Genomic DNA, 17,577 nt, shown 5'->3' on the forward strand with positions numbered 1-17,577 from the left:
CGAAAGTAACAAGGTTGACAGTTCACAAAGAGAACTAGGCCACCAAGGAGGGAAAAAATATCTCTTATTGAAGGGCATTTCCTCATTTCTCCCATCTTTGGTGCTTTTGGAGACCTGTCGTCTTGTCTGCTGAGACCTTGTCCCAAAAGATTGGTCAGTAACCTCTAACTTAGCACCAACTATAGATCAGGCTCATCTCCTTCTGGGTTCTTAATTATTTTGTGGAAAATGTCAAATATACAGTATGTTGAGAGAGGAACTCTGACGTCTTACTCTCTCACGTCACAGTTGGACTTAACAGGTGTTAACTTTAACACCTTTGTTATGTCACCACATTTGTTTTCCTCTGTAGACTTTTTCAGAATTATTTGAGTAAATTGCAGATACCAGGGCCCTTCACCCCTAAATACTTCAGCATGTATCTCCTAAGGACAAGATGCTCCCTTCAGAGTGGTAATACTGTTATCACACCCAAGAAAATCAGTAATTCCTTTGTGTCCACTATCCAGCCTACATTCAAATCTCAGTTGTCACCAGAATGACTTCTATAACTTCTTTTGCAATCAGGATCCCATTGAGTATTGACACTTTGTATCTGGCTGTTGTGTCTGTGTAGCCTCTTTTAATCTACTACACCCCACCTCTTTTCTTTTATGTTTTTATAATGTTGACTTTGTAAAGGGTGCAGTCATATCCTTCTAGTTTTGAATATGAGTGTGCAGGCCTTCAACACTGATTCTGTTACATTGATTCTGTTAACGGAAATGTACTGAGTAACATGCCACCTCCCCCTGACGTCCCATAAACCCCTGCATGACTCCTAGCTCAGGGGCCGCACTGCTGGCCCCATGGGGTTGATGCTGATGATATCTGGCATGCTGGCTGTGGGCAGCCCTGTTCTGGGAAGAAAGTTCAAATCTGAGCTCTACCACCCCTCACTGAGGGCCTTTAGCTGGTGGTCCTTTCTCCTCTCTCAACCTCAGTTTTGCATGTCCACAACAAATGGGTTGGGCCAGGGGTCTCCCTTATCCCCCTCAGCTTTGCCTCTCAACACCTTTGTGACTTGCCACCAAGTGTTTCCAGGCAGACCGCCTGCAGCTTCATGGCTCAGGGTAGGGTCAGGACACTGCCACCTGCTCCCCTTCCCGACACCAAGAACAGGGGATTTGGGAGGGTGCACACAGCTCTCTGATGCTATAATGTGACCATACGCCCTTCCTCTCCTTTCCCCAAAGCGGAGATTCTGGAGCTGGCTGGCAACGCAGCAAGAGACAACAAGAAGGGCAGGGTCACGCCCCGGCACATCCTGCTGGCTGTGGCCAACGATGAAGAGCTGAATCAGGTATGGGGCTCTCCTCTGCCTCCCCGACCCAAACACCCCAGCAGGCGGTCTTGCGGCCCAAGAGCTGTCTATCCAGAGGGAGGGTGGTGTTTGGCTGGCTGTCAAGGGTGTGGACTGCTTGTGACTGTTAGCCACTTCCCTGCCCTCCCCCCACCCCCCATGGCAATTTTTCCCCAAGACTTTATTGGTTGGGGATGGGGGGAATAAAGAAAGATATTTGACTCTCCTGGAAGAAAGATGGTTTGGAAACTCCACCCGAGTGAAGGAGTCTGAAGGCCTGCTCCCTGTGTAGTGAGCCAGGGTCCTGTTAGCATCCCTGTAGATGCCATAGAGGAGAGAGCTCTGCCAACCAAGAGCAGGAGCATGGGTGGGGAGGATTGACTTCTTGAAGGTCATGGACGGGGTGGTCCGGCTCACTGTCTGCTCATTTGGTTTTCCTGCAAGCTGCTAAAAGGAGTCACCATAGCCAGTGGGGGTGTGTTACCAAACATCCATCCAGAGTTGCTAGCGAAGAAACGAGGATCCAAAGGGAAGTTGGAAGCCATCATCACACCACCCCCAGCCAAAAAGGCCAAGTCTCCGTCCCAGAAGAAGCCCGTGTCTAAGAAAACAGGGGGCAAGAAAGGGGCCCGGAAATCCAAGGTGAGTATGTGATTTGGCAGAGATGTGTGAGGTGTGGGGCCAGGCAGGTGCAGGTAGGTGGGGTCACAAGGGTGCCCCTTCCTGCTGAGGGCTCATTCCCCTCTCGGGGTGGGGCCTATGGAAACAAATGCAGCTGACGACAGCTAGTCCAGCTCAAGTGGCCAGAGTCTGGATGCAGGTGGGAAACCAGATTTCCCTAGGCAGAGGTGATGTGGGGAGGTGCCGGGGCAGATAGCCCCAGGCTGGAAGGGGCCGGTGCCTGCCCTTCGAGGCGATGCCCACGCCTGTGGGGAGGGACCTGTGTGTGCAGGAGCTTCCCTGTGTGAGCAACCATCAAGTCCTGCCCAGAGGTGCCGGCTGCAACGCTTGCCGTTGACATGTCAGAACTGTCGTTGTGTTGCCATGGCTTCGTGTCCTCTTCCGAGCCTGTTGTAGCAGGAATGGTTCAGACAGTTAGTTCTTTGAAATGATTGCCTTGTTAGGAGGAAAATGGATGTGTTGTCTGGGCTCCTCCTGCCAGACCCAGTTTGAACTGAGACTAGGCCATAGGTGCTGATCTTGTGGGGAGCGAAACCTTCTCGTGAGTGTGACCTAATGTCTTCTGGAGTAGGGCGGGCCAGCTGATCCCAAGCCATGATCTGGCTCATCCGCCCTCTGGAGGCCCACGCCTTTAACTGGTTGTCCTCAGCCGTCTGAGACTCCCGGGTAACTGGGGCGCATGCTCTCTGTTCCTCCTTGCTGGGCCCTGCCTCTCTGCTGTTGTCACAGACTCCAGGACCGGCAAGCTAGGGCCAGTGCTGCTCTGTGTTTAGTAAAATGGAATCTGAAGGCTGCCCTGTCCTGTGGTGTCGTCTCAGGAGTCATCCTTCCGGCCCCCCAGCCAGACTAAGGAAATTCTTTGTGGCAGAAGGTGGCTTTCCTATTTTGTAAGTCACATCCCCTTGGAGATGCTGTGAGGGGTCTAATGCAGTGTCAGTGTCAGGACGTTTCTACCAGAGCCCTCACCGGAGTGAGATGCTGAGACACCTTCCCAGGACAGGTCCAGGAGCCCTGACCCAGGGCCACACACCAGCCCGCGCTCCCAGCATGTCCCCTCCTCCAAGCCCGTCCACAGATCAGGCAGGCCTTCACCAATGGAGGGGCACCTTCTGAGACCTCTAACCTCCCACCCACATAGTTCGTGGACTCTTTAGCTAAGGTATTAAGGGGCTATATTTTTTGTTCACCCGTCTGTATGTAGACAGTCACTTCCCTCATTCCCTCAGTTCAGTTACTGAGTTGTGTCCGACTCTTTGCGACCCCATGGACTGCAGAATGCCAGGCTTCCCTGTCCATCACCAACTCCTGGAGCTTGCTCAAACTCATGTCCATTGAGTTGGTGATGCCATCTCATCCTCTGCTATCCCCTTCGGCCTTCACTCTTCACTTTCCTGAAAACTACAAAATCTAAATTCTTCTTGCCCACAGAGCCTCTCAACCCCACCCCACCCCACCCCGCACACCAGGCTCAGAATCACTCCCACTTCTTTGAGAGAGAAACCTAGTACTGGAGAGTGTCCTATAAGTTATTTCCAGACACTGCAGTCCACCCAGCCCACAAGTCCTGGAGGAGGCTCGGGGCAGGCTAGGGGCAGGCAGGGGATTTCACAGAATGCTGTTACTCATTCCTGCTAACTATAAAATTAACAGATTGAACTGTTTTTTTTTTTTCCCCTTACAACATTTGTGTTTGTGGGGAGGGGCAGGACAGGGCAAAGCCAGTGCATCCTGGCTTTTTTAAATGTTAAAAAAGAAAACAGAGATGCCAAGTCCATCATCTCTTGATTGTGGGCCTCAGGGAGCTGGCTGCCCACAGAGCAGGGTCCACTAGGGGCAGAGCTGCGTCCCTGCACGTAGCCTTCCTGTGCCGTGGCCAGAGTGTGGCTTTGCTCACGTGGGCCACTGCTTCTTGATGTCTGAGCACCTCTTCAACTCCAGTGTGTCTGGCAGTCCTGGGTTGAACCTGATTCCCTATCATCCCCAGTCTACTGCCATAGTTTTTGCCCCGTGAGTTTATGAACTTCACAACCTACCAAACATAGGGAATGCTTTTTCTTTCTTTTTGAACTCAAAATACAGAGGGCGTGTGTGTGTGTGTGTGTGTGTGTGTGTATGTCTTTAGCTTCTAGTAGCTATATTTGGAACTCGGTGTTTCTAATAACCATATGCCAATAATCACTTGAACACTCAACTTCTCCCTTGATTACAAAAGCAGGAAGTCTGTTATGGTGGTCTGTTTTTCTTCTACACAATAAAACACATTGTCTGCTTACTGTACCAGTATTTGGCTAACATTAAACCCTGGGGGAAGCTGAAATTGGAACCGTGAACAGCTAATTTTCAAAACATTTGTTTAATGTAAATTGTGGTGTCAGCTCCCAGAAACAGCAGAGAACCCTGCATCTCCAGGTTTAAGTGGAATGTTCTGAAAATAACCTTTCCAGAGACATGCAGAAAAAGCCTTAGTTACATGCTAAAGCACTTGTAGTGAAAGGGAGTTGGTATTTTTCAAGTGTCAACACTTGAATTCCAAATCATAATTTTTCCCCCAATTCTATGTAATTGGAAGGTTTTGAAAGTCTGCAGTTGTGACAGCTGAGTCAGCTATAGTGGAAACTGTTAGAGAAGGCGACACAGCCCACCAGGTGCTGGGCGTCCAGGGCCCTTGCAAGTGCCTTGGGGTTTCTCCTTCTAATTGGGTGGCCTCAGGTGAGTCTGTGCCTCAGTTTACCCCACCTAGTGAAACAGTGGGTTCCATTCCAGCCCTACAGTTTAGTGACTTTAATGAATATTTGTGTGGGTAATGTGTGTGAGTTTGGACGGTATGAAAGAGTATGTGGTAATAAAATCTCACTCACACCACAGTCCTCCCACTTCTCCCCAGAGCAGAGTTTTCATGCACCCTTTGAGAAAGTCTAAGCACATGAAAGCATATGGATATATAAAGCCTTCCCGATACTACTAGCTTTAAATACATATGTACACACACACATACATCTTTCAGTTCAGTTCAGTTGCTCACTCATGTCCAACTCTTTGCGACCCCATGAACTGCAGCATGACAGGCCTCCCTGACCATCACCAACTCCCAGAGTCCACCCAAACCCATGTCCATTGAGTTGGTGATGCCATCCAACCATCTCATCCTCTGTCGTCCCCTTCTCCTCCTGCCCCCAATCCCTCCCAGCATCAGGGTCTTTTCCAATGAGTCAACTCTTCGCATGAGGTGGCCAAAGTACTGGAGTTTCAGCTTTAGCATCAATCCTTCCAATGAACACCCAGGGCTGATCTCCTTTAGAATGGACTGGTTGGATCTCCTTGCAGTCCAAAGGACTCTCAAGAGTCTTCTCCAACACCACAGTTCAAAAGCATCAGTTCTTCGGTGCTCAGCTTTCTTCACAGTCCAACTCTCACATCCATACATGACCACTGGAAAAACCATAGCCTTGACTAGACGGATCTTTGTTGGCAAAGTAATATCTCTGCTTTTGAATATGCTATCTAGGTTGGTCATAATTTTCATTCCAAGGAGTAAGCATCTTTTAATTTCATGGCTACAATCACCATTTGCAGTGATTTTGGAGCCCAAAAAATAAAGTCTGACACTGTTTCCACTGTTTCTCCATCTATTTCCCATGAAGTGATGGGACCAGATGCCAAGATCTTAGTTTTTTGAATGTTGAGCTTTAAGCCAACTTTTTCACTCTCCTCTTTCACTTTCATCAAGAGGCTCTTTAGTTCCTCTTCACTTTCTGCCATAAGGGTGGTGTCATCTGCATATCTGAGGTTATTGATATTTCTCCTGGCAATCTGGATTCCAGCTTGTGCTTCTTCTATGCCCAGCCCAGCGTTTCTCATGATGTACTCTGCATATAAGTTAAATAAGCAGGGTGACAATATACAGCCTTGATGTACTCCTTTTCCTATTTGGAACCAGTCTGTTGTTCCATGTCCAGTTCTAACTGTTGCTTCCTGACCTGCATATAGGTTTCTCAAGAGGCAGGTCAGGGGGTCTGGTATTCCCATCTCTTTCAGAATTTTCCACAGTTTATTGTGATCCACACAGTCAAAGGCTTTGGCATAGTCAATAAAGCAGAAATAGATGTTTTTCTGGAACTCTCTTGCTTTTTTGATGATCCAGCGGATGTTGGCAATTTGATCTCTGGTTCCTCTGCCTTTTCTAAAACCAGCTTGAACATCTGGAAGTTCATGGTTCACATATTGCTAAAGCCTGGCTTGAAGTATTTTGAGCATTACTTTACTAGCGTGTGAGATGAGTGCAGTTGTGAGGTAGTTTGAGCATTCTTTGGCATTGCCTTTCTTTGGGATTGGAATGAAAACTGACCTTTTCCAGTCCTGCGGCCACTGCTGAGTTTTCCAAACTATTGAATTTTCCAAATTTGCTGGCATATTGAGTGCAGCACTTTCACAGCATCATCTTTCAGGATTTGGAATAGCTCAACTGGAATTCCATAACCTCCACTAGCTTTGTTCATAGTGATGCTTTCTAGGGCCCACTTGACTTCACATTCCAGGATGTCTGGCTCTAGGTGAGTGATCACACCATTGTGATTATCTGGGTCATGAAGATCTTTTTTGTATAGTTCTTCTGTGTATTCTTGCCATCTCTTCTTAATATCTTCTGCTTCTGTTAGGTCCATACCATCTGTCCTTTATCAAGCCCATCTTTGCATGAAATGTTCCCTTGGTATCTCTGATTTTCTTGAAGAGATCTCTAGTCTTTCACATTCTGTTGTTTTCCTCTATTTCTTTGCATTGATCGCTGAGGAAGGCTTTCTTATCTCTCCTTGCTATTCTTTGGAACTCTGCATCCAGATGCTTATATCTTTCCTTTTCTCCTTTGCTTTTCACTTCTCTTTTATGAATCTTATTCCCCAATGATTTGGCAGTGTGGTTTCAGTGGTTACTGGTGCCAGCTTTGTATTCCAGTTCTGATAGTTCCTGGCTGTGTGACTTTGGAAAGTTTATTTCTCTAGCATCTCAGTTTCCTCATCTCTAAATTGGAGGTATGTCACAGGGTGGTTGGGAAGCTTAAAAGACAATCCATGTGGAATGCTTGCAGCAGTGTCTGGCACACATCAACTGTTTGTCTTACTCCCTTGGCAGTTCTTGTTCATCTTGGCATGTGAGCTGCTTTAGTATCTCATGGTGTGACCCCGGTTACTGATACTGTAAACCGAACCAGTGTACCCAGTTCTCTGTGGATTGTTCCTTGTGTCCATTCGGAGAAACCGTGCCATAGTGACCATCACTGTGCCTGGGTCTCCGTGTGCAAGTCATCTGTAGGAGAAAGTCCTCCAAGTGGACTTGCTGAAGGAGACAGTGTATTTTTAACCTTGATGGCTGTTACTCACATATGCAGCATATTATCCCATTAAGAAATTTTGAAAGTTGCCTTACTGTTTTCCCGTTTGATACTTGAGTTGTTGAAGGAAGATGCACGCGTGTTTTCTCGTCAGCGTGTGCTTGTTCCCCTTCTTGGTAGTGAGGGTATAGCACCTCGGTGCTCAGTGAGCTCTGGTCTGGTGAGGGAGGCAGAGTCATTACAGAAGCGGGGTGGGGGTGTGTGGCTCTCTGCCCGCGGCCAAGTGCAGTGAAGTAGGGCAGTGTTGCCTTTCATAGCTGGTCAGGGGAGGCTTCTCTGGGAAGGCCACACTTGGAGGAGGAGGTGTCTAGGCATTCCAGTGACAGAGAAGAGAGCTCATGGCACAGGGCGGGAGCACGCCTGACTCCTCCCAGAGAGAAGGGGGCAGGCCTTCGTGCGGGGTCCCCAGCACATCATAGAAACCTGGGGACCATTCTCAAAACAGAACACTGAAGATTCAAAGGAAACTGTGCCTAAATCTTCCAGGTTGAGACCCCTTGTCAGAAGGCTCGCCAAGATTCACAGGATAATATTTAGGGCATCGCCAGGAAGATAATTTTTGCCAAAAATTCTGATAAAAAGTTATCTCACCTCAGATTTTTCAAATATATATCCATGCTACTGCCTCAACTGAACTCCACCCTCATGTGTGAATCACTCTCCTTGATCAAGAAAATACACTTGCTCCTTTTTGCCTGGCAAAAAGCCCAAGATGATTTTGGGAGGGTGCCTCTTTCTTTTTTGAGAAATATTTTAAACTGCAAATGAGGGATGAATGTTCTGGTAAGGGATGCCAAAGAAAGGGATGGGTTCTTTTGTGAAGATGCCATCCTTGCAAAATTTTGCTGACTTTTTAATGAAATTTCCAGAGATTCAAACATCAGAGCAGATGAGACTTGGCCGAGATCATTAAGATCTTTTTTTGTACATTTCTGTGTGTTCCTGCCACCTCTTCTGAATATCTTCTGCTTCTGTTAGGTCCATACCATTTCTGTCCTTTATTGTGCCCATCTTTGCATGAAATGTTTCCTTGGTGTCTCTAATTTTCTTGAAGAGATCTCTAGTGTTTCCCATTCTATTGTTTTCCTCTATTTCTTTGCATTGTTCACTTAAGAATGCTTTCTTATCTCCCCTTGCTATGCTTTGGGACTCTGTATTCAGATGGGTATCTCTTTCCTTTTCTCCTTTGCCCTTCACTTTTCTTCTTTTCTCAGCTATTTGTATAGTTAGTATTCATTGTCTCATATATTAAAAAAAAGTTTTTTCTCCTGTGATAACAACTCTTAGGACCTGCTCTCAACAAATTTCCTGTGTTTCATACAGCAATGTTAACCATAGTCCTCATGTTGGATATTACATTCCTAGTACTTATCTGATAACTGGAAGTTTGTACCTTTTGACCACTTTCCTGCAATCCCTCCTCCCCCAACCCTCTGCCCCTAGTAACAGATCTGATCTTTTTTTCCTGTGAGTTTGGTTTTCTTGTTACTATTTTTTAAGATTCCACATGTAAGAGAGATTATACGGTATATATGGCATTTTAATTTCTCTGACATATTTACTTAGCAGTGCTGTCCAGGTCCATCCATTTTGTCTCGAATGGCAGAATTTCCTTCATTTTTATGACTGATTAATACTCTTTTCTGTTTATATAGGGGGTATTAACTATACCCCCTATATATTAACTATACTACAAAGTGTGTCGTACTTTATCCATTCTTCCATTGGTGGCCATTCTGGTTGTTTCCATATTTCTATATCTTGGCTATTACACGTAATGCTGCAATGAACGTGGAGCGCATATGTCCTATTGCAGACAGATTGTTTACCAGCTGAGCCACCAGGGAAGCCCAAGAATACTGGAGTGGGTAGCCTATCCTTCTCCAGCGGATCTTCTAACCCAGCAATCGAACCCATTTCTCCTACATCGCAGGTGGATTCTTTACCTGCTGAGCCACCAGGGGAGCCCTTATATCTGTTTGAGTTAGTGTTTTTGTTTCCTTTGGATGAATACTCAGAAGTGGAATTGCTGAATCATGTGGTAGTTCTATTTTTAATTTTTTGAGGAACCTCCACAATGTTTTCTGTAGTGGCTGCTCCAATTTATGTTCCCATCAACAGTATACCAGGGTTCCCGTTTCTCTGTATCCTCACCAACACTTGTTATTTGCTTTCATTTTGATAATAGCCACTCTAACAGGTGTGAGGTGCTATATCATTATGGTTTTGATTTGCATTTTCCCTCATGATTAGTGATGTTGAGCACCTTTTCATGTACTGGTTGGCCATTTGTGTGTCTTCTTTGGAAAAGTGCTCTTGAGTTTTTAGCTCTTGCATTGTCAGAGTTTTTATATAGGTCCATAGGTTGCCTTTTCATTTTGTCAATTGTTTCTTTTGCTGTGTAGAAACCTTTTAGTTTAATATAGACCTACTTATTTATTTTTGCTTTTGTTGCCTTTTCTTCTGGCATCAACTCCAAAATCCTTGCCAATACAAATATCAAAGTGCTTACTGTCTGTTTTCCTCATGGAGTTTTATGGTTTCAACTCCTTTGTTCAAGTTTTTAGTCTATCGTGAGTTGATTTTTGTGTATAGTGTAAGATAGTGGTGCAGTTTTATTCTTTTCCATTGCTTGTTGAATTTCCCCAACAGTATTTATTGAAGACACTGTCCTTTCTCCATTGTATATTCTTGGCTCCTTTGCTGTGAATTAGTTGACCATATGTGCCTGTGTTTGTTTCTGGGCTTGTTATTCTGTTCCATTGTCTGCTTTTTGCCAGTGCCATACTGTTTTCATAACTACAGCTTTCCTATGTAGTTGGAAATGAGAGAACAAGATGCCTCCAGATTTGTTGTTCTTTTTCAAGACTGCTTTGGATAGTTGAGGGTCTTTCATGGTTCCACACAGATTTTAAGATTGTTCTATTTCTTTTTAAAATGCCATTGGAATCTTTTTCACATTTTACTGTTTTCTTTTTTTTTAACTGAAGTATTATTGATTTATAATGTTGTTAACTTCTGCTGTAAAGCACAGTGGTTCAGTTACACACACACGTTTATGTATGCATTCTTTTTTTAAGAGCACATTTTTATCTTTTAAATTTTATATTGAAGTATATTTGATTTACATTGTTGTATTAGTTTTAGGTGTACAGCAAAGTTATTTTTGTTATACACATACCTGTTCTTTTATTTTTTTAATTGGGGTATAGTTGCTTTACAATTTTGTGTTCGTTTTGCTGTACAACAAAGTGAACAAACTGTGTATACATATATCCCTTCCCTCTTAGACCTCTACCTCTCTCCCACACCCCATCCATCTAGGTCACCACAGAGCACTGAGCTGAGTTCCCTGCTTGGTTATTCTGACTGATGAGAAGTGATAGCTCATTGTGGTTTTGATCTGCATTTCTGTAATAATTGGTTATGTTGAGCATCTTTTCATGTGCCTTTTGGCCATCTGTATGGGCTTCCTAGTGGCTCAGTGGTTAAAAAAAAAAAAAAAACTTTGCCTGCAATGCAGGAGTTTGCCTGCCAAGCAGGAAACATGGGTTCAATCTGTAGGTCAGGAAGATCACCTGGAAAAGGAAATGGCAACCTACTTCAGTATTCTTGCCTGGGAAATCCTATGGACAGAGGAGCCTGGCAGACTACAGTCCATGGGGTCACAAAAGAGTTGGCTATGACTCAGTGACTAAACGACAGTAGTTGTCTTCTTTGGAGAAATGTCTGTTTAGGTCTTCTGCCCATTTTTTGATTGGGTTGTTTTTTTGTTATTGAGCTTCATGAGCTGTTTATATATTTTGGAGATTAATCTTTTGTCAGTTGCTTCATTTCCAAATATTTTATTCCATTCTGAAGGCTGTCTTTTTGTCTCGTTTATGGTTATCTTTGTGCAAAAAGCTTTTACATTTAATTAGGTCCCATTTGTTTAGTTTTATTTTTATTTTCTTTAGGTGGTGGGTAAAAAAAATATCTGCTGTGATTTATGTCAAAGAGTGTTCTGCATATGTTTTCCTCTGATAGTTTTATAGTGCCAGGTCTTATGTTTAGGTCTTTAATTCATTTGGAGTTTATTTTTGTGTATGCTGTTTTTGTTCAGTCTCTCAGTCATATCTGACTCTTCATGACCCCATGGACTTCCTGCTGCCCGCCAGGCTTCCTTTTCCTTCACTGTCTCCCAGAGTTTGTTGAAACTCATGTCTGTTGAGTTGATGATGCAATCCAACCATCTCATCTTCCATCGTCCCCTTCTTATGCCCTCAGTCTTTCCCAGCATGAGGGTCTTTTCCAGTGAGTCGGCTCTTCACATCAGGTGGCCAAAGTACTGGAGCTTCAGCTTCACCGTCAGTCTTTCCAGTGAATATTCGGAGCTGATTTCCATTAGGATTGGCTGGTTTGTTTTAATTGCTGTCCAAGGGACTCTCAAGAGTCTTCTGCAGCATCACAATTTGAAAGCATCAATTCTTAGACATTCAGTGTGGTGTTAGAGAATGTTCTCATTTCATTCTTGTACATATAGCTGTCCAGTTTTCCCAGCACTGTTTATTGAAGAGACTGTCTTTTCTCCATTGTATATTCTTGCCTCCTTTGTCATAGATTAAGTGTGTAGCTTTATCTCTGAGCTTTCTAGTCTGTTCCATTGGTCTATATTTCTGTTTTTGTGCCAGCACCACACTGTCTTGATGACTTAGCTTTATGCTATAGTCTGAAGTCAAGGAGCCTGATTCCTCCAGCTCCATTTTTCTTTCTCAAGCTTGCTTTGGCTATTTGGGATCTTTTCTGTTTCCATACAAATTATAAAATTTTTTGCTCTAATTCTGTGAAAAATGCAATTGGTAATTTGATCTTTTCTGTTTCCATACAAATTATAAAATTTTTTGCTCTAAGTCTGTGAAAAATGCCATTGGTAACCTGTAGGTTATTTTGGGTAGTATAGTCATTTTTGCAATATAAATTCTTCCAATCCAAGAACATGGACTATCTCACTATCTGTTTAGGTCATCTTTAATTTCTTTCATCAGTGTTTTATAGTTTTCTGAGTACAAGTTTTTACCTCCTTTGGTAGGTTTATTCCTAGGTATTTTATTCTTCTTGTTGCAATGATAAATGGGAATGTTTCCTTAATTTCTCTTTATGATCTTTTTTTGTTGTTGTTGTTCTTCAATTTTATTTTATTTTAAACTTTACATAATTGTATTAGTTTTGCCAAATATCAAAATGAATCCGCCACAGGTATACATGTGTTCCCCATCCTGAACCCTCCTCCCTCCTCCCTCCCCATTCCATCCCTCTGGGTCGTCCCAGTGCACCAGCCCCAAGCATCCAGTATCGTGCATCAAACCTGGACTGGTAACTCGTTTCATACATGATATTTTACATGTTTCAATGCCATTCTCCCAAACCTTCCCACCCTCTCCCTCTCCCACAGAGTCCATAAGACTGTTCTATACATTGGTGTCTCTTTTGCTGTCTCGTACACAGGGTTATTGTTACCATCTTTCTAAATTCCATATATATGCGTTAGTATACTGTATTGGTGTTTTTCTTTCTGGCTTACTTCACTCTGTATAATAGGCTCCAGTTTCATCCATCTCATTAGAACTGATTCAAATGTATTCTTTTTAATGGCTGAGTAATACTCCATTGTGTATATGTACCACAGCTTTCTTATCCATTCATCTGCTGATGGACATCTAGGTTGCTTCCATGTCCTGGCTATTATAAACAGTGCTGCGATGAACAGTGGGGTACACGTGTCTCTTTCCCTTCTGGTTTCCTCAGTGTGTATGCCCAGCAGTGGGATTGCTGGATCATAAGGCAGGTCTATTTCCAGTTTTTTAAGGAATCTCCACACTGTTCTCCATAGTGGCTGTACTAGTTTGCATTCCCACCAACAGTGTAAGAGGGTTCCCTTTTCTCCACACCCTCTCCAGCATTTATTGCTTGTAGACTTTTGGATCGCAGCCATTCTGACTGGTGTGAAATGGTACCTCATAGTGGTTTTGATTTGCATTTCTCTGATAATGAGTGATGTTGAGCATCTTTTCATGTGTTTGTTAGCCATCTGTATGTCTTCTTTGGAGAAATGTCTATTTAGTTCTTTGGCCCATTTTTTGATTGGGCCATTTATTTTTCTGGAGTTGAGCTGTAGGAGTTGCTTGTATATTCTCGAGATTAGTTGTTTATCAGTTGCTTCATTTGCTATTATCTTCTCCCATTCTGAAGGCTGTCTTTTCACCTTGCTAATAGTTTCCTTTGATGTGCAGAAGCTTCTTTATGATCTTTTATTGTTAGTATATAAGAACAAAACATTTCTGTGCATTGATTTTGTATTCTGCAACTTTACCAAGTTCATTGATTAGCTGTAGTAGTTTCCTGGTGGCATCTTTAGGATTTTCTATGTATACTATCATGTCATTGGCAAACAATAACAGTTTTACTTCTTCTTCAATTTGAATTCCTTTTATTTCTTTTTCTTCTCTGATTGCTGTGGCTAGGGCTTCCAAAACTATGTTGAATAATAGTGGTGAGAGTGGACACCTTTGCCTTGTTCCTGGTCTTAGAGGAAATGGTTTCAGTTTTTCACAATTGAGAATGATGTTTGCTGTGAACTTGTGTATGGACTGTATTATGTTGAAGTAGGTTTCCTCTATGCCCACTTTCTGGAGATTTTTTTTTTTTTAAGTCATAAACGGGTGTTGAATTTTGTCAAAAGCTTTTTCAGCACCTATTGAGAGCATATGGTTTTTATTCTTCAGTTTGTTAATGTAGTATGTCACAGTGATTGATTTGCAGATATTGACAAATCCTTGCATCTCTGGGATAAATCCCACCTAATCATGGCATATGATCCTTTTGATGTATTGTTGGGTTGGTTTGCTAGTATTTTGTTGAGGGTTTTTACATCTATATTCATCAGTGATATTGGCCTGTAATTTTCTTTTTCTGTGATATCTTTGTCTGGTTTTTGGTATCAGGGTGATGGTAGCCTTGTAAAGTGAGTTTGGGAGTGTTGCTTCCTCTGCAGTTTTTTGGAAGAATTTGAGGAGGATGGGTGTTAATTTTCCTCTAAATTTTTAATAAAATTCACCTGTGAAGCCATGTGGTCCTGGACTTGTGTTTGTAAGGAGTTTTTAAGTCAGAGGTTCAATTTCAGTACTTGTGATTGGTCTGTTCATATTTCCTGTTTCTTCTTGGTCCAGTCTTGGGAGATTGTACCTTTCTAAGAATTGTCCATTTCTTCTAGATTGTTTATTTTCACTGGCATATAGTTGCTTGCAATAGTCTCTCATGATTTTTTATGTTTCTGTAGTGTTTGTTGTAACTTCTTTTTCATTTCTACTTTTATTGATGTGAGTCTTCGCCCTTTTTTTCTTGACGAGTCTGGCAAAGGTTGGGATTTGATAACATCGCAAAAGCACCTCTCTACCACCTTGTTGTGGCTTCTTCTTTTCTTTGAAAATATCTTTTTTTGGTAGGTTCTATTTTTTGTCAATGTTTGCTCAGCAGTTGTGATTTTTTTTTAATTAAAAGATTTTAACAGCAACAACATTTTGTATTGGGGTATAGCTGATAAACAGTGTTGTGGTTGTTTCAGGTGAACAGTGACGGGACTCAGCCACCATATACATGTGTCCATTCTCCCCCAAACTCTCCTCCCATCCAGGCTGCCACATGACATTGAGCAAGTTCCCTGTGCTCTACAGTAGGTTTTTGTTGGTTCTCCATTTTAAATATAGCAGCATGTACACGACCTTCCCAAAGTCTCTATCCTGTCCACCTGGCAACCATAAGTTCATTTTCGAAGTCTGTGAGTCTCTTTTCTGTTTTGTAAGTTAGTTCATTTGTATAATTTCTTTTTAGATTCCACATATAAGAGATGTCATATGATATTTCTCCTCTGTCTGACTTACTTCACTCCATATGACACTCTCTAGGTCCATCCATATTGCTACAAATGGCATTATTTCATTGCTTTTAATAGCTGAGTAATATTCCATTGTACATATGGACCACATCTTCTTTATCCATTTCTCTGTCGATGGACATTTAGGTTGCTTCCCTGTCTTGGCTATTGTAAACCATGCTGCAGTGAACATAGGGGTGCATTTATCTTTTCAGGCCATGTTTTTCTCTGGATATATGCCCTGGAGTGGGATTATGGTCATATGGTAGCTCTATTTTTCATTTTTTAAGGAACGTCCATACTGTTCTCCATAGTGGCTATACCAATTTACATTGCCACCAACAATGCAGAGAAGGGTTCCCTCCTGTCCACACCCTCTGCAACATTTGTTGTTTGTGGATTTTATGATGATAGCCATTCTGACAGGTGTGGGGTGATATCTCCTTGTAGCTTTGATTTGCATTTCTCTAATAACACAATGTTGAACATCTTTTCATGTGCTTATTGGCCATTTGTATGTATTCTTTGGAGAAATGTCTATTCAGGTCTTCTGCCCATTTTTTGGTGCTACTTCATAAGCTGTTTGTAAATTTTGGAGATTAATCCCTTATCAGTCACATCCTTTGCAAATATTTTCTCCTTATCTGTGGGTTGTCTTTTTGTTTATTTTCTTTGCTATGCAACAGCTTTTGAGTTTAAGTAGGTCCCATTTGTTTATTTTTGCTTTTATTTCCATTATTCTGGGAGATGGATCAAAAAAGATGTTGCTGTGATTTATGTCAAAGGGTGTTTTGCTATGTGTTCCTCTAGGTATTTTATACTGTCTGGTCGGACATTTAGGTCTTTAATTCATTTTGAGCTTATTTTTGTGTATGGAGTTAAGGAATGATCTAATTTCTTTACATGTGGCTATCCAGTTTTTCCTAGCACCGTTTGTTGAAGAGACTGTCTTTCCAACATTGTGTAGTCTTGCCTCCATTGTCATAGGTTCGTTGACCATAGGTGCATGGGCTTATTTCTGAGTTTTCTGTCCTGTTCCATTGATCTATATTTCTATTTTTGTGCCAGTACCATACTGTTTTGATGGCTGTGAGTTTGTAGTTTAGTCTGAAGTTAGGGAGCCTGATTCCTATGGCTCCATTTTTCTTTTTCAAGATTGCTCTGGCTATTCAGGGTCAGGTCTCCATACAAATTTTGAGGGTTTTTTGGTTCTAGTTCTGTGGAGAATGCCATTGGTAATTTGATAGGGATTGCATTGAATCTGTAGATTGCCTTGGATAGTACAGTCATTTTGACAGTATGGATTCTTCCAGTCCACAAACATGGTATATCTTTCCATCTGTTTATGTTTTCTTCAGGTTCTTTCATCAGCATCTTAGTTTTTGAAATAAAGGTCTTTTGTCTCCTTAGGTATGTTTATTCCTAGGTATTTTATTCTTTTTGATGCAATGGTAAATGGAATTGCTTCTTGAATTTCTCTTTATGATCTTTCATTGTTAGTGTATAGGAATGCAACATATTTCTGTGTATTAATTTTGTAACCTCCAACTTTACCATATTCGTTGATGAGTTCTAGTCGTGTTCTGGTAGCATCTCTAGGGTCTTCTTTGTACAGTATGATGTCATCTGCAAACTCTGACTGTTTAGCTTCTCTCCCAGTTTGGACTCCCTTTACTTCTTTTTCTTCTCTGATTGCTATAGCTTGGACGTCCAAAACTGTGTTGAAAAAAGTGGTGACAGTGAATATCCTTGTCTTGTTCCTGATATTAGAGGAAATGCTTTCAGCTTTTCAACACTGAATATGATGCTAGCTGTAGGTTTGGCGGTTTGTCATGTGTGCTGTGCTGTGCTTAGTTTCTCAGTTGTGTCCCGACTCTTTACAACCTTATGAACTATAGCCCGCCAGGCTCCTCTGTCCATGGGGATTCTCCAGGTAACTGGCCTTTGTTATGTTGAGGTATGTACACTCTATGCCCACTTTCTGGAGAGTTTCTTTTTATCATAAACAGGTGCTGAATTTTGTCAAAAAATTTTTCTGTGTCTTTGAAATGATCATATCCAATTTGTTGATACGGTGTAACCCATTGATTGATTTGTGGATGTTGAAAAATCTTTGCATCCTAGGGTTGAATCCCACTTGATCATAGTATATGATCTTTTTAATGTATTGTTGGATACAGATTGCTGGTATTTTGTTGAGGATTTTTACATCTGTGATGTTCATCAGTGATATTGGCCTGTAATTTTCTTTTTTTGTGG

General features: G+C 42.3%; 1 protein-coding gene across 10 annotated transcripts in view; it reads left to right on the plus strand.

The window, feature by feature from the left end:
- The window catches only part of LOC102410517 (core histone macro-H2A.1), an 82,022-nt gene that overhangs the window by 31,612 nt on the left and 32,833 nt on the right, over window positions 1-17,577 (plus strand). For all 10 annotated transcript variants that reach the window (XM_044947638.2, XM_044947637.2, XM_044947640.2 and 7 more), the window contains exons 3-4: window positions 1,236-1,342; window positions 1,787-1,984. In XM_044947638.2, coding sequence (XP_044803573.1) covers window positions 1,236-1,342; window positions 1,787-1,984 — 305 coding nt within the window. The remainder of the gene's footprint in view (window positions 1-1,235; window positions 1,343-1,786; window positions 1,985-17,577) is intronic.

The sequence above is a fragment of the Bubalus bubalis genome, chromosome 9 (genome assembly GCF_019923935.1).
Source record: "Bubalus bubalis isolate 160015118507 breed Murrah chromosome 9, NDDB_SH_1, whole genome shotgun sequence".
NCBI lineage: Eukaryota > Metazoa > Chordata > Mammalia > Artiodactyla > Bovidae > Bubalus > Bubalus bubalis.